At 42.8% G+C, this 20,921-nt stretch overlaps 1 protein-coding gene across 4 annotated transcripts in view; it reads left to right on the forward strand.

The window, feature by feature from the left end:
- Window positions 1–20,921, forward strand: part of DEPDC5 (DEP domain containing 5, GATOR1 subcomplex subunit) — a 46,726-nt gene that overhangs the window by 22,559 nt on the left and 3,246 nt on the right. The window contains exons 26-40 of one of the 4 annotated variants that reach the window (XM_086623557.1): window positions 1,035–1,191; window positions 2,342–2,502; window positions 3,566–3,683; window positions 3,840–4,007; window positions 4,865–5,084; window positions 5,933–6,066; window positions 6,880–6,988; window positions 9,830–9,892; window positions 11,505–11,656; window positions 12,437–12,514; window positions 12,943–13,075; window positions 13,885–13,993; window positions 14,287–14,511; window positions 18,524–18,693; window positions 19,649–19,820. In XM_086623557.1, the coding sequence (XP_086479683.1) occupies window positions 1,035–1,191; window positions 2,342–2,502; window positions 3,566–3,683; window positions 3,840–4,007; window positions 4,865–5,084; window positions 5,933–6,066; window positions 6,880–6,988; window positions 9,830–9,892; window positions 11,505–11,656; window positions 12,437–12,514; window positions 12,943–13,075; window positions 13,885–13,993; window positions 14,287–14,511; window positions 18,524–18,693; window positions 19,649–19,820 (2,169 nt within the window). The remainder of the gene's footprint in view (window positions 1–1,034; window positions 1,192–2,341; window positions 2,503–3,565; window positions 3,684–3,839; window positions 4,008–4,864; window positions 5,085–5,932; window positions 6,067–6,879; window positions 6,989–9,829; window positions 9,893–11,504; window positions 11,657–12,436; window positions 12,515–12,942; window positions 13,076–13,884; window positions 13,994–14,286; window positions 14,512–18,523; window positions 18,694–19,648; window positions 19,821–20,921) is intronic. The other 3 variants (XM_086623558.1, XM_086623559.1, XM_086623560.1) reach the window with 3 other exon arrangements.

Here is a 20,921-nt window from a genome sequence, read left to right on the forward strand (position 1 = left end):
TGGCACCAGCTAGCTGAAGTGGAAGTAGTACAGTCAGTTTCTGAATTTGGTACCATTTACTGAGAAATATCTGTCTTCATCTAGTACAGAAACAAGTGTGTGACTGCTTAAGAGAACATTTTCTTTATAGCAGTCTGTCCTGTATTGCTTTCTTGTGCAGTGTTGCTGCCATTAATGTTAATGTTTTTATAGTAAAATAACTGTGTAAGATCTCTGTGACAGTAAGTTAAGCGTGAGTAGTTGCCAAGTGCCTTGATACAGATCGTTTGAGGCAGGTTAGAATGTAGTGCAGCAGTGAATGCGATGACTTGGTATAGTTTAGATAGCTTTTGCTTTTTAATGTCTAGTTTTAGATCTCTAATCTCAAAACTGCACCATAACTCTAGGAAGGGGTGTGGGGAAGGATTGCTTTCCAATTTACTATTTTTCTGGTCTTCCCACCCCTCTGGATCTGTCTTCTGTTTTTATAACTGTAGAAATACTCCCTTCTTTGCTGTTGTGCTATTCCAGAGAGAGGCTGGTCTGTCATTCTTTCTCTCCTCATCCCCAGCTCCTTCTGCAGTTGTCTAGGATGCAAAGCTGGTCTGATTTTCTTGTTCAGACTTGGAATGTTGATCTGTTTTATTAATAATGAGTAACTGCGCCTGACTTGCTGTAATTTTGGAAGAGCGGTGGCTTTGTCAGCTCTAGCTTTCAATCAGCAGAAAATTAAATGCATTAACTTTGAATGCCATTTGCATGATGGGATTGAATTAGCATGTGCACTGCATTGTTTAACAAACTCTGTCTCTTTCTCTCCCTCCCTTTTTCCCCGTCCTGCTTTCTTTCTCCCTTCTCATTCCCTCTCCTTTTTGTTCCTCTTGACTTTATGCCCACTGTGTTTTTGTCCCTCATTCTTTCTAACTTTCCTCTTCGCACATTTCTTTCATCTTCCTCTGCACCCTGTTTTTTCATGGGTGACCATATATGCCCCCATTGTCTGCCCCCCCATTGATACAACGAGGCAGTTCTGACGCTGTCTGCTCCCCCCGTAGTGCCAGGCTTCTGTTGTACAGTTGGAGTGGACTGGAAATCTCTCACTACTCCGGCATGTCTCCCTCTTACCACGGACTACTTCCCTGACCGTCAGAGCCTGCAGAATGATTACACTGAGGGTTGCTATGATCTCCTTCCAGAAGCTGACATTGACAGGTTTGGCCAGAACCTTCTCTGTAAAGTAACTTGCATTGAATCAAAGTGCTTAAGGCGTGGTTGATGGAAGAGGAACACTTTGGAGAATGTACAAGAGAAAGATGAATTGCTAACATAGTTAGCAGGATACTTAGATTTTTCTCTTTTCACTGGTAACTTTGCACCTTTTCTGATATTACCATCCGACAATATTATGTTCTGCAGATTTTATATTAGAAATTGTTTGCATTCAAGATTTTACATCTCTTGTCTTGTTCTGTTGCATTTCAGTCAAAAAAATCAACCTCACGCTATCATCTTTGTTAATCTGTTTTCTAGCAAGTATTTTGGAAACACTACATGTGTATGCACAGTGTTTAAGATGCTTATCCTCACTTTCAGGGATATTTAGTTTAAAGAGTCTTAGTGGAAACTAGTGTTAGTGAGATAAATAGAACTTCTTGACTTGTCTTGGAGCTTTCTGGTGACTATTCTTTTGTAGAACTGGTTTGTTTTTTTTCTGAAGCTGTCCCATCTTATACATTTTTCAAACTTTCCACAGCTTGTAAGACATCAGAAAGACTTGTTCCTGTTGCTGCTTTATGGGAACAAACCAAAAGTATTAGCCAGAGTGATTGAAATACAAAGGAAGTAGCAAAATTAATGAAGAAATACCTAAAAGAAATGTCAAATGTCCCTTTATAGCAGGAAGGTGAAGTTCAGAGCAGTAGTTGTAATGAGATGCCATAGTGATGTGTCTTTTAATCTCTCTCTGCTCTAGACTTCATGCTATGGGAGAGGGTGGAGCGCTGCCTGCACACTTGCAGTTCTGAACATGTGCAAACTGCACTAGATTCTCTGCAGAATGCTGTAAAAGTGATCATTGGTGAATTTATTGGAAGTTTAACAACTGTTGCAAGCAAATTGGTTGCTACTTGCAAAACTGCTGTCAAAGGCATTAATAAGTATGGCCGGACAGCTAATTATCACCTCTTCAGAACAGACAGGTAGCCGTTTTTCTCTCCTGTTCCTGCAGATTGGTTTCCACAGGCAGAGGGCTGTTCTTGCACAGAGCCCGGCGCAGGCGTAAATCCTCGCTTAGGAAATGCAGAGCTAAGAATAGGTGTGTGGTCAGCTTCCTTATTCTTGTCTCTTTAACCTTTGTGTTCAGGAGAGATGAGGAAGGAGTGCAGATGACAGCCCAACAGGTGTTTGAGGAGTTTATTTGTCAGCGTCTCATGCAAGGCTATCAAATTATTGTGCAATCCAAACCACAGAAACCAGCCACAACTGTGCCACCTCCGCTCAGCAGCAGTCCCCTTTACAGTCGAGGTGAGTGACTTTGTACTGACAATGCAGACTTTTGTCTTTCCTTCTGCCAGTCCCAGTAACCTCTATGAATTGGGCATAGATGCTCATTGAAGCTCTCTGTTCCTTTTTTCTTTTTTTTTTGTTGTTCTGTGAAAATCTTTGCTGGGAGAGAGCCTGATCTGGGACAGCATGAACAAGTCAGCTGCACAATGAAGGGACAGGTGCAGGATTTTTGAACTGTAATAAGAAACTGACCTCGTATTCATGATGGTGAACCCAAATCAAGTATGGCTTGAGTGCCGTTTGGGTGAACGCATCTTGAACACAGTTCACATGGTGACTGCAGGGCAGACACATTGCTAGAAAAAGACAGATCCAAAGCTTCCAAATGTATGTATCTGAAAGTAGTCTCCTGACTCTAAAATAGCTGTGAAGGTCCAAGGTAAACAGGTAAAACTTCATTGTCGTGAAACCATGAGTCAGCTAAACCTAGTTAAACGCCAGAGGACTGGAATGGGTTAAGATGATGTCATATTCCTTTGAGAGAATCTGACTTGCTGTTTGACTCCTGACTTTTTTCTGGATATTCTCTAGACAAGTCAGTGTGATACAGTGTTCATAGAGCAGGGAATACACGTGAATAGGATATGGTTGTTAGTCACTGGTTTGGGAATGAGCAGCAAGGCTCCTTTGGTAAATTGCTGAGCTTAACTGGTTAGTTCCAGGAATGCAACACAGAGAGGAAGCAAAAGTGGAGCCCAGCTTTACCGTCTTACCCACCAGTTTCTCATCACTTCCTATTGTCTATTCTCTGGTTGTCCTGACTAGAGAAGGTCTATATGGGTGGTGTAGGAGTTGTGAATGCCCTTCTTTTTCAGTTGTGGTACTAGCAAATCTTAACTGTAAGAAGAAAAGGCTCATGGTGCATATGTTCCTTGAAAAGGTGGCCTGAAAGATGGCTTTTAGTTTGTCTTGAGTTCAGAAGCCCAAGTCTGGAGTCTCTTTCTATAGGTACAGTTTGTTGACAAAAGTTCTGACTATTGCAGTAAGCTGAAAGGGAATCTGTCTTGCTTTTTATAATTAGGACTCGTATCAAGAAATCGACCTGAGGAAGAAGATCAGTACTGGCTGAGTATGGGCCGTACTTTCCACAAAGTAACATTAAAAGACAAAATAATTACTGTGACTCGATACCTGCCAAAGTGAGTATCTCTCTGGTTGAGCAGTTTGCTGTCAATGATCAGATGAACGTGCTTTTCCAGCTGTCTGTACTTGAAAGAACATACCACAGAACCTTCTTTCTATTTAGGGCAAGAAGAAGAAGCACTGCTACTGATGATGTTTGCGTTTTCTTTTAGGTATCCTTACGAATCTGCTCAGATAAACTACACTTACAGCTTGTGCCCCTCGCACTCTGACTCTGAATTTGTCTCTTGCTGGGTAGAATTTTCCCACGAGAGGCTAGAAGAGTACAAGTGGAATTACTTGGATCAGTATATCTGCTCTGCTGGCTCTGAGGATTTCAGGTGAGATCTCCTTTTCCATCCAGGCTGTTCTGTGTCCTAATTGCCTCTTTTCCTTTTTGACCTAAAATTTCTTCAACAAGTTCAACCCACAAATGTTCAGTACTCCAGGGAGAGTAACTGGCCTCCTTTCACTTGTATGGTGCTAGCAGCTGCTGCCTTGTAGGAATCTTACTCTCTGTTGCTGTTGCATTATCTGATCTTTGATTTTAAGTATTGATCACAAAATTCAGCATGAACTAACTTTTTCCTCTGCTACAAATGCAAGGAAATATGATAGTGTTTTGTACCACACAGATGCTTTTCTTGGCTTCTTACTCATTTCTGGATCTGACTCAAGACTTCCATTTAGTTTGATTCTGTTGGAGGCTTGCTTGAGTCCTCATCTTAGCTTGAGTGTAATCCTACTCCTAAGCTATGTAGAGCTGGGCTTCTTATTAGCAATGTGGAATATCTCCACTAGTATCAGCCTTTTTGGTGTCTTCTCTCAACAAAACCAGTTTTTCTATATCTTCGTTTGTTTTCAGGAATTTTAGAATTCCTTTTTCTTTACTTATTTTTAGAGAAAAAGCTTTTGTAGCCTATCTTTTACGGAAAAGAAAATACATCTCTGTAATACAGTTACTCTGAAGATGGCCTTGTTTCCTCTTCTGCTTATCAATGTTACAATACTTACCAGTGATGTTCGTAGTGCTGCTGACTGTTCCTTTGCATATCTGCTCGTTCTCACTTGGGGAGAGCAGATGAGGTTGTCACTATATTTGCTGAAGTTTACAGCAGATAGATGTGTATTTTACTTACTGTAAAGTCCTTCATAGGAAACTGTGCTGAACTCTGTCCTGTCTTCCATGTTCCTTCAGCCTTATTGAGTCACTGAAGTTTTGGAGGACCCGCTTTCTGCTTCTGCCTGCCTGCATCAGTGCCACGAAGCGCATTATGGAGGGAGAGGTGCACTGCGACGTGTACGGTGACAAGCCCCGTTCTGACGAGGAGGAGTGGCAGCTCCTGGATGGATTCATCCGCTTTGTGGAGGGTTTGAACCGCATTCGCCGGCGCCATCGGTCTGATCGAATGATTCGAGTGAGTCAGCTTTCAGTTGAGTGAGAAGCTGAGTTTGCGTTTTCTCCGAACCATCTAATGAAGCATCAGCAGAGACACCCTGAGACAGCCCCTAGCAAGTCAGGGCATACGTGTGTGTGTACGTGTGGGTAATCCATACATACAGCCCAGCGCTGACTGACGTAACTATTTCAGATGCTATTCTTGAACTAGTTAAATTTACCTGGAATTTGTATCCCATGCTGCTGTGGCTGGAACCAGAACCGGAGCAGTTAGCTTGCCATGAGAAGCCACGCTCTTCCGCGTAGTGTAGCCATGCCTCAGCCTGCTGGTGCTCTGTTTTGCCCTCAGCTGGTCTTTTACCGCAAGCCTGGTGCCACCTCTTTGCAAACGTGCATTGCTTTGTGCTGTGGATATGGTCAGCCTGGACACGATATAGCACCTTGTGATGCAGATAATTGATAAGAGGCATCTGTGGGGTGGTTAGCTGGTGACTTCTAGCTGGACTGGTTGTTTGCTGCAGACTTAGGAAGAGGATTGTGAAAAGAAAATCATATGGGTGAATTCCTGGTGAATGGTCGTTTCAAGAGGATGATGAGAAACTAGTTAGCATGTATCAAATTGTCTTCCAATTCACACGCTGTGAAAGGAGTAATTTATTTCAGAGCAAATCCACCTTCTCCAAAATAACATCTATTTTATTTTGAGAATAGAACCCACACAAGACACTAGGCTGTTCCATTTCTTGCGTAGCTGTGGTTTAACTCCCTTTTTGACGTGTACCTAATAAAGCCCTGCTGATGTGAGGTCTCGCCTACTAGTTAAGCCTAGTTTAACTAATTCTGTGCTTTCATTTTTTTGTTTGTTAGAAAGGGTCTGCCATGAAAGGCTTGCAGATTGCTGGTCCACTTCCCACGCACTCTCTGGAGCAGTCTGGGCCTCCCATTGGGAAGAAAGGAACCTCAGCACTCTCAGCTCTGCTGCAGATGGAAGCCAGTCAGAAGTGAGTCTCTGCAACTAGGCTGTGCGAAGAGCTCTAGAACATCCTTCCTACATACTCCACCTTGGCTGGCTGAAGTGAATTTAGGAAACTTTGCCTTGAAAAGAGAGATGTGGGATCCTCCTTCTTTAGTGTTCTTGTGGAAGGGCTGGGGAAATACTGGCCTTTTCCAGTGACTTCCTTGTATCATGTTTTCAGTAATAGAATGAATACCAAACACTAGAAAGGAACTTGGAGACCAGAGAAGTGAATGTCCAGTGATTTAGAAGGAGCATCTTTTTAAGTAACATCTCAGTCCATTACACATCAGATTTGTCATTTTTTTTGTGATTTACCAGTGCAGTTATATGCACATAAGAAAAGCTTAACTGGGACATAAGTGTACACAAGTACACCACCAGTTGAATGGTCTCAGTATAAATACTGGGTAACAAATGTAACCTAGAGAAAATAGCTCGTTTGCACTGATGACGTCTATTAAAATACCTGTGAAACTTCTGAGGTTCTTTCTCAGTATTGATCTAGAATGGTTCAAAGAAACTCAGTTAACTCTCAGTGTAATATGAGATACACTGTAAATACAATTTAAAACATTGTTGCTGTTAAATATGTAAGAGATTTTAATGACTGACTAAGTTCCATGTTGTTTATGTGGGGTAAAAAGTACTTAGAGAACATTGGATGGACTCTGTGCTTCAGAGTGTGGGAAAGCAAATGTCTGAAAACACAGTAGGTACCCCTCTGCAGCAGTTCCCTTCAGATGGAAGCTGACAGAGAATGTTTGAACAAACTCTGGATTCCTTCCTTTTGTTCCAGGACACTGGGAGAGCAGCAAGCAGCAATGCTTTCTGGGAAGAGCTCTGGGCAGCCTTCGGAGAGTGGGAGCATTGCTATCACACCCACCTATATGGACAGCCCTCGGAAGGTAAAGGCTTTCTGGTTGTTCTTTAGCTACTGTTTTTACAGAAGAATTTCTCAAATAATAGGTTATTTCTCTGAGCACATGGCTACATCATACCACATCTTGCTCTCTAACTTGACAAGGACCAGTCCTGTACCGTGAATGCCCTTAAGCCTTTGTGTGCACGGGCATAAGAAGAGGTTGGGACACAACCATCCTTCAATTCTTTAACACTGTGACAGTGAGATGAAATCCCTGGGATGCTATCTCAGTGTGTTTTGCTAATTTAAGAGGTGTTTGTTAATTAGTCCATTTCCTTTTCCAGTAGCACATTTCATTTCAGTCAGGGTTTGATTTTCAGATTTAGCAGTACCGTGCTGTCTGCATTTATATGAAGGCTGTCTTAAAGAGCAAAATCGAGCTGTAGACCATGACTGTATGAAACTTCAGTGGAATTTTAACAGCAGGAACTCCAGTCACTTGCATCTGCTTAGACAAGAGGATGTGTTCCTGAGTAGTGATTTAGATGTTATCCCTTCACTGGCTGGACTCCAGGCTGGAGAAAACAGTCTTCCTGGAGCTCTCTTCAGACACTTAAAGAAAAGACTATGCTCTCCCTCAGCCTTCCTGTCAGCTGTCCTGTGAGTGCCAGGAGAGCAGAAACTTCGCCTCCAAGTCCAACCAGAAATACTTGATTTGATTATTTTTCTGTATTCTGGCATGAAGGTCTTTCAGCAGAAGTAACAAGGAACTGAATGAAGGTACAACACTTTAGTGTGACCTGTCTTTGGGTTCAGCAGTTGAAGTATAAAAAAGAAAAAGTTCCCAGATTCCCCACTATCAACTATCTCAGTATTTTTCTCATAGCATCTAGTGTTTTGATGTCCACCCTTTTATGCCACCACCAGGGAGAAGTGGTGTGTTTTTCTGGAGACTTGGATATTGCTGGTTGAAATGATAGAGTAACTGCAATCATCTTAGTAATAGACACCTATTTGTAGAATGAGTGTGTTTCCAAAACAGAGATGAGATTTCGGAGCAGGTCATGCTAGGCTTGGAAAAGTAAGTGCAGAAATTGACTTGAGGCATGTTTGCAAACTTCTGGATCATAATACAGCATTTGCATTCTCCTCTTCTACCGTTTTGGAAAATCAACTTCATCAAACTTTCCTCTTTAAAAACAGAAATTGTAAATATTTTTCTACCAGTAAAACTGGTGAAAAGTCCACAAAGGACAGAAGAATGTTGTGTCCAGTTGTTCTGTGCAGCAGAGGGAAAAGGCAAAATTGGCTTCCTCAGCAGTGGCACACTGGTGTGTTGGAAACAGAGTAGCAGACTTTGTGCTACCAGCAAATCCTAATAAGCAAATGGGATCTTGCCTAATTTTACAAGTAACTATATTCAAAAGTCTCTCTGGAGGGCTAACTGGAGAATGTGCCAGAGTGCATAATGGATTGAAAGCCTTTCACACTACAGTAGTAAACAATCCTATCAATATTTACACATAGGGACTGGGAGAGAGGCGATTGGGATCTCCAGATTGATGTCTCACGCTTGCTGGAAAGGTGCTGGTGGACAGGTAGCCTTATCAGGCAACTTTATGCTCACTTGGAAACATCAGCAAGTGTGTGCCTCATGTTTCCAGGACAGCACCACCCCTTTAGGGCTCACCAGCATGGGTATGTCTGTTGGCTGCCTGGAGACTTGCAGCCACAGTACTGACAAATCGTCACAGCTGTGTGCTCTGTCAGCAGCCAAGGGAGCAAGTGCTTTTCTAGGGTGCTGTTCAGTGCTGGAGTTATTCCAAAACAAAACTGAGCCAGTGGCTCCACCTTTACTCTGTTTCAGAGTAGAACTGACAAGTGGCTTCAGCCAGTTACTGGGCAATACAGTATGATCTTAACACAGTGAGTTAGCTTGATGTATAATCTGTTTGGGAAGTCTTTGCCCTTATGGATAGAGGGTGCTTGGCTCTACTTCCGTGCTGTGTAAATTGCCAGCCGTGTAACCCTGGCATTGATTCTTTCCAAAAAATGTTTTATACATACGTACCAGGGTAGGCATCATCTTAACTGCAGGCTAGACAAAATATTTTGCCTAGGGAACAGAATGAAGAATTGCAAATAGGGAATAAAAATCTAGTTGAGTTCCACTGCATTGTCTTAGTGATAAGAGACTCTTGGCACATCTTTGAGTAGCAGCCAGGGATAAATTCATCCAGGGTTTGCTGGTAGGTGGGGAACATAGCACAGGCAGTGTCTGTTTAATTTTGCACGAAGTATTAAACACAGTGTTGGAAAGCTCTTTGTGATGAATTTTTCTTCCCTTTCCTTTGTACTGTACCAGACCTGCGTCTGAGAGGAAGAGTGTGCTTCCTGAAAAGAGCTTCTTTGCCTCTCCCTCTTTATCCTTTGAATGACTGACAGACTAGGAAAAAAGCTGTCCTTTGGATATTTGTCATTACACATGCAGTTCTGCAGGCTTCTGTATCACTATTCAGCTTTACATTTGGGATGGAAACCCACGTACTTTAGAGCTCAAGTCTTTCTCCTGTGAAGTGTGGAGGGAAGGCTGTAGTTTCAGTTGACTTCTGATCAGTGTGGCTTTCAAAACTTTGGGAAAGCATCTGTGCTAAGGAAGAGCAATGTCTTGTTACAGAGAGAGAAAGTAAGGGAATGTGTGTGAGTAAATCCTGATGCTCTGTGTTCTGCTGCACCTGACATTCTGGGTCTATTTGAGATTTGCATTCTCATGCTTTCTCTCTGTGGTCATTTCATACTTGCACAACTTTGTATTTGCTTTTCTTTAACTCCTTGTTGCTGTTGCTGTTGCGATTAACGGGCCTACTTCCTCTGATGTCTTCAGGATGGGGCCTTCTTTATGGATTTTGTTCGCAGCCCACGCACAGCTTCAACCTTCTACTCGCAGGTTAGTTTTGATTGAGGTCTTGTCATCTCTGGCTTTTGGACTGAAGTGTTGGAGAGCATTTGTCGTCCTGAGCTTGCCACGTGGGGAACCTGTGTTAGTTTCCAGATCTGCTTGTTGAGAGGGAGGTGTGCAGCATTAGCAGGACAAAGTGGCTGGAGGTGGTGGATGCGACTGTTTCCTTCCACCATTCAATATTTGTGATGTGCTTTGGATGCTCATGTGCCCTGCCCTACTGTCCTTTGCAGTCCTGTCTTGTCAACTACTGAAGCTTCTCTTTTTGTGTTTCAGTAAGTGCTCGTTTTTTGTCTTCCCTTGCTGAACAGAATGGCAACAGCTTACTCATCTCGTTCTTGGCTAAATTTCTTCTGTGGTATTTGACTGACAGGTGACTCTGGGGAGATCCAAGTCAAATTGTGTCCTTGGACTCTTAAACAACTGAGGGCTGAAAATATTGGTGTCATCTTGGTTTAAGAGTCATCACGACAGAAGTTGTTCATACCCTTAACAAGGTTAGGAGTTAGCAATAACGTAGCGTGTCCAGAGAAAATACCTCTGGTTGAAGTCAGCTCTGAGGAGAGAAATTGGATTTAGCTGGCTGTGGGGACTGTAGGTTCCATGTTGGAGCATCTGCCAGTTTTGGCTGCCCAAAAAGGGACATCTGCCATTGCAAAGTGAGAGATCTTTGGGATGTGAGAAATGGCATAAATAAAGGACTCTGCTCTGTCAGACCTAAGTCAAACTACCAGTTTGGTGATTTTTAGCTGGGCATGTGCTGTGGTTTCATCATGGCAGATCAGCCCTCGTATTTACATCATCTTGAGTTACTGACTTACTCTGCTGTTCGTGTTCCTCTCCCCCACCTCTCTAGCTTTTATATAATACGCCTTTACTAAGCCATACGTGTTAATGACAGATGGCGATTACAGCTTGTACTTTGCTGAATCTTTCAGCATTCATGTTCTTTCTGAAATGATTTTATGCTAATTTTTGTGAACTATTCAGACTACCGTTGCAATAGTGCAAGTGTTCCTGCGGGAGGAAAGTGTTCTTGTTGCCTTGGCGACATAGGTGTGGGTGGGTGCCAACCAGCCTCCTGATACTACCCTAAGGAAGGAAGGAAGATGAGCTTATTTTGTGCATTATGAAACTTGAATTCTGTGTGATACATTTGCATATTTTTGTCTGAGAGTTAGTGTTGAAACTGTTTTTTTCTAACTGCTTACTGCTTTCTGGTAATGACAAAGTTCCCTGTTCTGTCTATTGTGTGTTTATAGTCACGCTTTTCCACTCAAGTTGAAAATGTCAGGTTGGGACTGGTGTTGCTGGTTTGCCAGTAGTTCTCTCAACACTGTTGTTGCCGGGTTGGTTATCCTCATCTTTACTGGGGCCAGTGTGGAATAATGACTTAGTGAATTTTGTGTTTGTCAGCAGCTCTGTAGTGATGACAAAAGTAAGACTGTATTTATCCTTTCTGCATATGCTTCTGCTTGCCTTAGAGTATTGCTTGTTGTTAACTAACCTGAGCTGAGGTACAGATGATGCAGAGAGCGGAGAAAATGGGAAACATTACAAATAAATTTCATAAAGATGGTCCTGTGTTTACTCCTTGCAGGTCTCTATAGATCAATCGCTTCCTGCAACCTCAGATGGCAACACACTGATAAACACAGGGCAGCTACCTGATAGGGGCAACACGCAGACCTTTGGAAGTTCCCAGAATGTTGCAGACCAAGGATATCCCACAGCTGGTGCTGTAGAGGGCAGGTGAGAAAAGCAGAGCAGTGCTGTACTGCAGTTCTCTTCTGTTACGTTCCCCTTTCTGGTGTGGAGGAATGGGCACTTAAACAGGAGCCTGAGAACAAGATGTGCTGTGTCTGTCAGCACTAGAAGGCACTTGTCACACGACCTTACTGCAGGATTTCCACGTGCAGAAAGAGAAATGCAGAAAATAAGCCTTGCAACGCAGTTTTCCAGAATTAAATGAACACACGGCCCGATTTCCCTACCCACAAAAAGAGCTTCGTTCTTCAAGAAATGAAGAATGAGGAAATTCCTTTTCTGAAATCTGTTAGATGTAAATTCAAAGCCTGCTTTTCTTCTGTCTTCTGCCTGTTTTAGCAAAGGGGGGCTCTGAAGGTCTAATCGAATCGAGTAAGTTGATGAAATCCAAGAGGTTGTAACCTGGAGGCGAGACACCGGGGAGGAAGCAACATTAAAAATAAACTATATTAGCACCTGCTTCCTGCAGTTGTGTATTATAGTAAAAAAAAAAAAATCCAACTTCAAAATGTTTGCTCTTGATTGCTCCTGAGTACAGCTGTATGTAATATAGCGTGCGTTGGGTCAAGATAGCAATGACCTGACAATCTCAGGGGAAAAATAAATGTCTGATCCTTTTAGTTGTCCTTCTTGAGATGGAAAAGGAAATAAAGGTGGCACAGTCATTGTTGGGAAGATAAGAGAGAGCGTTTTTCTTAAATGTACATATTTGGACAAATCTGGCAGCTTCCTTGATTTTTGAACATGCTTCTGTTTACTTCCCAGCTCTCAGCAGTGTTCAGCAAGCTCTCTGACTTCCTCCTCCACCCTGATAGAGATTCTTGAAGCCATGAAACACCCCACGTAAGTTTTTTTATATCAATATGCTTAACATGTGTCTAGATGCTTTGTAAGAGGACATGAGGCGTGGAGTCACTCAAAGGAGAGCTCCGTATCAGATGTGGAAGAGTTTTAAGCTTCTGTTTGTTGTTCAGTTCCAATCTTTCCAACAAGGAACTTTACAGAAATTGAGGTATGAGTATTGCTGCAGAGACTTCAATTATTAGAATCCCAGAATCTTGTCAAAGCAAGAATAGTCAGAGTGACACTGAAGTGCTGTCAGTGCCAGCTCTTCATCTTGTTATCAGAAGCTAATGATACATCACCGGGGGGCATCGTGTGTTTCTTGTCCTGTATCTTTATGCCCCCTTTGTTTTTTCCCAGCAATGATTTTTTTGTCTTTGTAACTGAAGAGAACTGTGTGTTAACATGTGTGACTTGCTGTGGTTCAGCACAGGGATCCAGCTGCTCTCTGAACAGAAAGGCCTCTCTCCGTACTGCTTCATCAGTGCAGAAGTTGTGCACTGGCTGGTGAATAACGTGGAAGGTGTGCAAACCCAAGCCATGGCGATTGACATCATGCAGGTAAGGGTTATATGGAGGGCCAGAAATACCTCACTCTGTCAAGAAAGTAGAATTGTAGAGCAATAATTTCTGTTTCTTATTAAAATCCTCTTATTGATAGGTATTGAAAACAGTGTTCAACAGAATATGAGGTAACAATGACTTTTTTGATTCCCTATCACAAAACACCATGTTCTTCAGTAGTAATATATATGATTTTTCCACTCATATGTGATGACAGTTCTGTGTATAACCTCCATTTAGCTAGTATTTACCAAGAACTCTCCATTGTGTTAGAATTAGTGTGATTCGATTTTGGTTTTTCTTCTGATAATTAGTTAATGAAGTTGTAATAAAACCAGCAGATGACCTCTCTTTTATGGATGCTGAAGTGTATACACTTTATGCAAGATACACTGCCTGTGTTCATGAGTATTTTTTTCTTCCCTATCGAACTGTGTCAGGGACAGAAGGTTGGAAATGTTTTGGAGTTCATTCCTCTGCTGAGATCCCATATCAATTAACAGAGGACCTAGAATGTTTCCAAACCCTTACCTTCCTATAAATCCATCTATAAAACCAGAGCAGGGTAAGGGAGGCAGACGTCTGCGGAAAGGTCAAACACAATTTCTCAGGGAGATAAGGACTTGCTACATCTACTGAATATCAAGAGATAACATTGCTGATGTTCTCGTCAGGCACATATCTGGACAAAAAGATGTCAAGGAAAAGAAAATTATTTCCCAATATTCTCTAGCAACCTTTTATATGACTGGAAGAGTGACTTCTCCTTTTTTATTGTGTTTGCTCTGTTCTCTTTCTTTGTTCAGAAAATGCTAGAAGAGCAGCTTATTGTCCATGCATCTGGAGAAGCTTTACGAACCTTTATTTATGGCTTTTATTTTTACAAGATTGTTGTGGACAAAGAACCAGACCGAGGTCAGCATTGTGTTATTACAAGACTTTCCTCATTTTCCCTTTGCATAATCTCTAGCTGTACTTGATTCTTATGGGTGCCGCAGCAGAAATGCACTTTGGGAGCAACCAAAAACACAACTCTAAAGAGAGTCAAAGAAACTCAGCCTTTTTGTTTGTTTCCAAAAAAAAAAAGGGAGTTGCAGACAACATAACTTTTTTTTTTTCCCCCATTTTCAGAAAGAACTATGTCCCTTTCTTGGTCTTGAGCACTTGTTTCTAACTGCAATCTGTCCTCCCCCTTGCTTTTTGTTCAGTGGGCATGCAACAGCCTGCTATGTGGCACACCGCTGCTATGGATGACTTCTCGGCCTTCCAGAGGAAATGGTTTGAGGTGGCGTTTGTGGCAGAAGAGCTCCTGCACTCAGAAATCCCAGCGTTTTTCCTGCCCTGGCTGCCCAGCCGCCCAGCCTCCTATGCAAGTAGGCACAGTTCCTTTAGCCGCAGTTTCGGAGGACGGAGCCAGGCAGCTGCACTATTAGGTAGATGCACAGCACAGGTGACAGCTGGGGAAGTTCAAGGGGATGGTTTGAAAGGGGAAGAGCAGCCAGCCAAGAGTATGATCTCACGTGGACCAGCAATAAAGCTGCAAATTTCATGCTGGCCTTACATGTGTCTTGCACGTGGACTTGTTCTCATATGCTGGAGGTGTGTTTCACTGGCTGAGCAGGCAATTTCTGCTTCGGAGTACTGGAATACAGTAAAAAGTATTCTTTAAATATTCCTTGTTCCTGAACCTCCCCACTGTGCCATCCTCTAGAATTTGGAGAGGAAAATACTGACTCAAAATATAAATATAGGAAATACATATATATATATATGAAAACACTGTCTCCTTGGGGATCCAGAGAGGCTCTTCACAACCTGTGATGAGCATAAAGGGATAAGTTGTGAGAACAGTAGAACAACCAAACTGTACCAAATGACATGTCTCATTGCTTTGTAGTAGGAAAAGCCACAGCGAGATCCAGATGTGTTAAGTTTTCTGTGATGTGCTGGAGGCTTCTCAGCTAAGCTGAACCATGTTTAGCCAGACTCCTTATATTAAAGCCTGGGAAGGCCAACTGGAAATGATCCCTGCAGTGTGGAAGCAGTAGGGTTGGCATATGGAAGATCTTGCTGCCGAGCAAGGTGCCATTATAATGTCTAAAGTTCTGTAACGTGTGAAATACAACACGGACTGCCACTAACAGCCCGTGAAACAGACCGGCTGCGGGATTGACTGTGTTGCTTTGTCAGCTTTTTGTTGCGTTTCCAGGCCAGCCTGAGTCACTTGCTTTTGTTCCTCTTTCCCTGTCTAAAATTACAAGAACAATCATTGCTGTGGAACTGCAACTTCAGATTTATTTAGATGCGTCTTTTAAAGGCCTGTCAATTAAGGATAAAAAGAAGATTCTGTTGTTCTCCTGTTTTGTATATTCGACCTTCTGAAGAAAAGTGACTTGCTGCTGGTGTAGTATCTCTTAAACCTGAAGTTACAGTAATCCTTGTGTATTTCTGAAAGCCTTGTTTGAAGAGGGACAGCATCAGAAATGAGACAGGATTAAGGATAGGAAGTCCGAACTAATGGTTAATTCCCTGAAGCCAACATATGCAGGATATTTTTCCCTGTCACACGATAAATCTGTTGCCTTGGCCAGTATCCAGCCTCGTTAGCTCAAGGATTGGCCCAGAGCTGAAGCCTGATGGTAGGCTGGCATGAAAGTGTTGTGAAGGCTGGAGGTGCTTGGGCCAGAGCCTGTTCCTGCTTTGATCTCTTGCTCATGATTTAGCCCAGGAAAACCACTTCACTTTCCTATGTCTGTCCTCTCTTGTCAGGTGAGAAGACTGAGACTCAGTCAGCTTGCACCTGGGGAAATGGGGAAAGAGAGAAGGGTGCCTCAGTGCCCCTCTCACCTTTTCTTTGATGCCAGCCAGGGAAGAGTGTATCCCTCAGCATGTTACTGTAGTTACACACCTGTGTAGCCCTTCTTTTTCATTCAGTTGGAATTGTGTCCATTCTGCTATTTAACTAATTTGCAGTCCTTGGATGAATGAAAAAATGCCTCTAGGTTGCTCACACACAGTCTCATTATTCCAGGAATAATAGTTTCTTGCAGAAAAATCCAGTGTGGAAATTTTGTCTTACAAAGGAACAGGTTTAACTGAAGTTTCTGTGCTGTCTCTCTTCTAAACAGTATTCCAAAAAAAACTTCACCAGTTCATCTGAGGCAGGAGCTTTACTAAACCCAGATGACCTCTGATCCACGTGACTTCATTTGTTCCTCTCTTGGCTTTGATTTGGTTGTGGGTTTTATTTCTTCCCCTCCCCCACCTTCCCTAGATGTCAGGCTGTGACATAAAATTGCATGCAAGCATTGGGAGCTCTGGAACAAGCTCCATGTATCTCTAAAATCTTTATCCCTCCCAATTTCCCTATCACTTGCCCAGTGATTGTCCCTTTTCCCTTCCCCGTGGAAGTCTGAGCTGTGATACCCCTGATCTTGTCCCTTTTGATTTCTAGCAATGCATGCAGTAGCAGTCGTAGTCGTGTATGTAGTGTAGCCTGTGACTGGAGAATAACCTGCCTGCTCCTCTCCGCTTTACTCGATAAATCCTTAGTTAAATACTCAATGGTGCAAGACAATTGGGAAGCAGGTGAGTCCTTTTAAAATCAGATCTACAGAAGCCAGAGTTTATTCTATTAAAATTAAGTTGGTTTTAATCTGAACCTTCTGAATTTGGACATGTGGATGTTTCTCATCAGTTTTTAAGGTTCTTTTGATTAGCTCACCTGATTGGGCTGTGTTCCTCTTGCTTTTCCTGTGAATTACAGCTGCAGGCCAGGTGGAGAGAGAAGCTCCAGCCCTAATGGGGAGGCTGCATTATCTGGAAAAAGGAACAGTCTAAGGGAGCAGGGAGCTCATTCTTCACAGTGTGCTAGTTTGGGCACAGTGGGCTGTGGTGTTATCACTGACCTCTTAGCTAACGACCAACATCTACCTGACTGAGCTGCTTTTGCTTTACAGCTTTTGGGATGTTGTTTTCCAACATACTTTGTTACAAAACTGGCACTGGATTCATACTTGGTTACAAAACTGGCACTGTAACCTTCCAACCACAAGCATTGTATTCACAGTGATATTCCACTGAAAAGGAGAAAAAAAAAAAAAAGAAAATAGCAAGATGTTGGTCTGTCTGACAATACCAGACCAACTCGGAAATTGCAGATGATACTTTTCCCAAAGACAAAAATGGATCTTATTTACAGAAAAAAATTGGGTGATGTTCTTACAGTTTTATTGGGGTTTTTTCGGGGTTTTTTTGCTATTCTTAAGCTGTAGCAATAGCAGTATAAAGGATTTTCTTATAACCTTGAAAACTGTCTCCAGCTAACTTGCAGTAGAAGGGAAGGTGGGAACTTCCCACCTACCTTGAGGAAGAACTTCAACTATTTTTTTAAACACCATTAAGCCATTAAATTATAAGGTCATTTAAAAGCTGACTATACAAAAGTGTGCACATCTTCCTCTACTTAGACAAGAAATAACAATACCCATCCCTCATCCATGCAATAAAAAAAAAGCAAAGGTTTTCCAATATTATTATTCCAGCCTTTGTTTTGTGTCAATTTTTAACATTATAAAAATGTTAAATTGTATATTTGCCTAAAGAAAAGTTGGAAGTGACAATGTGGTTCATAGCAGGGCTTTGGCCTCAAAGTCAGGAGCTCTGGGTTCTACTCCTGGCCTTGCAGTCTGCTGTGACACCAGCGAGGTCACTTCCACTTTCTGTGCTTCTCTTCCTCTCTCGCCTGGTATCTGAGGCTTTCTTTCACCGGGATGCTGGGGTGTAGGGCACAAAGGAAGCTGGATCTTGGGCACTATCCCAGCACTTACTGCAAAGCAATAGAGCGTATTGCAGCGATCCTAATGCTGCTACGTGAGCCTTGGCTGACTTTTCATGCTTTTACAAAAAGTGTTGGATGTGCAGTTTTAGCAATGCGGTAACGTGGGATATTGGTATGGAGTTAAAGAGACAAGAAGTTTCACTTCTAATCTCCTTTAGCTGTGGAAAGTCCTGGAACGCTCCTGCCCTGTCTAACAGCACCCTGTTGTGGTTTCTGGTGGGGGCATATAGAAATATGAAAACCAATTTGCAATGAAGGAGCTGATGTTGTGTAGCCGTGTTTAATTACGGCATCAGTCGCTTATTGATTAGCTGCTTGACTCCTGGTTCTGTCTCTTTATTGCAGCTGAAATGCCTTTTGACTGCTTGGGAAGGTAATTCTGTGGCACAGACCCCTGATACGAGTCATACTTTAGGATTTTTGTCTTTCATAATTGGGATGAGCAGCATTCTAGGACTATTCTGCTAGCCAAAAAATTATTTGGGGCGGAGTGGGAGGACAAATTAATTTCAAATAGCTTGTCTTGTTTCTTCTGTTCTGTTCATCCTGTCTCCCACCCTCTTTAATGCATCTTTTAAATATCCCCCTGTTCCTCGGCTGCGTAGCTGCCACAGTGCCCGAACAACGGACAGTGACGCTGGACGTGGATGTGAATAACCGCACTGACCGTTTGGAGTGGTGCAGTTGTTATTACCATGGCAATTTCTCCTTGAATGCTGCCTTTGAAATCAAGTTACACTGGATGGCAGTGACTGCAGCTGTTCTTTTTGAGATGGTAAGAGTTCTTGTGCTCAGGGTGGCCACAGCAATGCCCGTCTGGTCTCTGTATCCCATAGGCTACTGGGAATGTTATGATGTGAAGTTGACGGGTAGTATCAGAGGAGAGATAGTGGGTTGGATCTGCCATCGCTTCCATTAGTAATTTTTACTGATGGTTGTTAGCATTGCTGCATCTGGTCATCGTTTATCATCCTGTCTGCAGTCATTCTGTCTGCCGGATAGCGTTCCGCTTTTAGCAGGTTTCATGCACACTATGCAGAGCTCAGTGCGGGTCAAAGCGATATCTAAGTCCCCCTTAGGCAAATCTTAAGCCTTGAACTGAGTCTTTGGAAAGGAATCTATTTCACATTGCATTCCTTCTGTCTCCAGACCTGCAAACTGTAAATCTCAGTGGAATTGCTGTATGACAGGGCATTTCCAGGCAACGTGTTCTTCCTGTTCAGCTATGCTTTTTAGCTTTTTTTAGGTTAACTTGCTGAAAACATTTCTAATTGAATGCGCAAGCGGTTTGTGTCACTTTGTAATTTTCAGAGTTTTTGCTTTCCCTTTTGTAGCTTCTGTAAAACTCAAATCACTTAACACCAGGTTTTACCCCAGCCAGCCGGATAGCACTAGGTGATTGGTTTTGCTTTTATTTAAAAATCTATTGCGCTGTTCCAGTAAAGCAGCAGTGCTTAGCCACTGATGATAAGTAGGCTGAATCAGTTCCTGAAAAATGTCCTATATTAAAGTGCTTTCTGATTGATGCGGCACTTAAAAAAGGGAAGCCTTGTGCTTGTGGTGCTTTGCTTACAAGGATGCGTGTGTGCTTGCCATACAGAGCAAGCTGAGCCTGCGGAGAGTTGAGCACGTCTGATCTATCCTCAGGGAATGAATTGCTCCTATGCGCATAAGTGCCCTTCTTCAGTTTGACATGTGTCGTGTGATTCATGGTTTGAATCTTTTCTCAGGTTCAGGGTTGGCATCGGAAAGCCACATCCTGTGGTTTCTTGCTAGTTCCAGTCTTGGAGGGCCCGTTTGCGTTGCCCAGTTACTTATACGGAGACCCACTTCGAGCTCAGTTGTTCATCCCACTCAACGTTAGCTGCTTGCTGAAGGAGGGTAGTGAGCATTTATTTGATGGTAAGGAACGTTCTTTGCTTTAGCCCTTGGTATGCTTTTCTGCAAGCAGGTCCCTTCTGGCATGTACCTGACATGGAAGGTGGTGTTTCTCAGACATACATTAGCTGGTTGAAGGGCCTGTGTTTACATTTCAGCAGCCGCCCTCGGGAAGGTGGTGCTGGGAGGAAGCTGTGCGGGCAGCTAATCAGCGTGCAACAGTGCATGAAGGTGGCAGCAAGAAGTAGGACGGCACTGGAAAGGTTGTTTCACCCGTGATCTTTGTTGCCATAATGTTGCATACCCTTGTAGAGCCTGTATCAAGTAGTTACTCAGCTTGACATGATGTTATACTGTAAGAGTCTGTTTTGCTGGTAGAACCTGCCCACAGCGGCTCTGCATTTGTATCCTGCATTTGTTTATTCTCCCCTCGGTGAGATTAGGCTTTCACAACTGCCATCCTCTTTTTTTGTTGCCATGGTTACATTCACGGTAAGAGTGTTTGCACATGAGATTAAGAGCTAGAAGCTGCAATCTCCTTTTCTGCAACGTGACCTCGCCCTTTTGAGTGACGCTGCTGCGGTAAGTCTCAGGTGGACGCTCAAAGATCAGAGAATTCTCTCCCCTGCACAGAGGGGCAAAATTGCATCCTGAGAAGGGATGATTAGCGAAAGGTTCATTTTTAGAATAGTAAACGTGATAGTTTTATTTTCATTAACAGTTGACCCCATGTCCAGGTGTAAATGTAAAACCACCAGTGATAAATCCACGTGCTGTGAGGTCACCATAGCCCCACTGACTTTGAACCGAGTATTTTCAGAGTGCTCTGTGGTCGTACACAGCAGCCCACTCTCCTTCCTTGACCCCTCCTACACATCCCATTACATTCTCCTTCATCTTGAGAGACACAAATGCTAAATCCAGGGATGAATCTGCTGCTGGAGTGCATAGACATGTCTCTAATAAGATGGCGTTCAGGGGACAGCTGACAGAAAAAAGTGTAACTAAAAGAAATTACTAGAAAAAACAAAGTGCACAGAGGTCTTCTGAAGAAAACTGAAGTCTTGAAAAGGGAGGAAATAAAGTGGCTTTACTAGGTAATTGTTACCTTTTTGTTTGTTTCAG

The sequence above is a fragment of the Tauraco erythrolophus genome, chromosome 19, assembly GCF_009769465.1.
Source record: "Tauraco erythrolophus isolate bTauEry1 chromosome 19, bTauEry1.pri, whole genome shotgun sequence".
Classification (NCBI taxonomy): Eukaryota; Metazoa; Chordata; class Aves; order Musophagiformes; family Musophagidae; genus Tauraco; species Tauraco erythrolophus.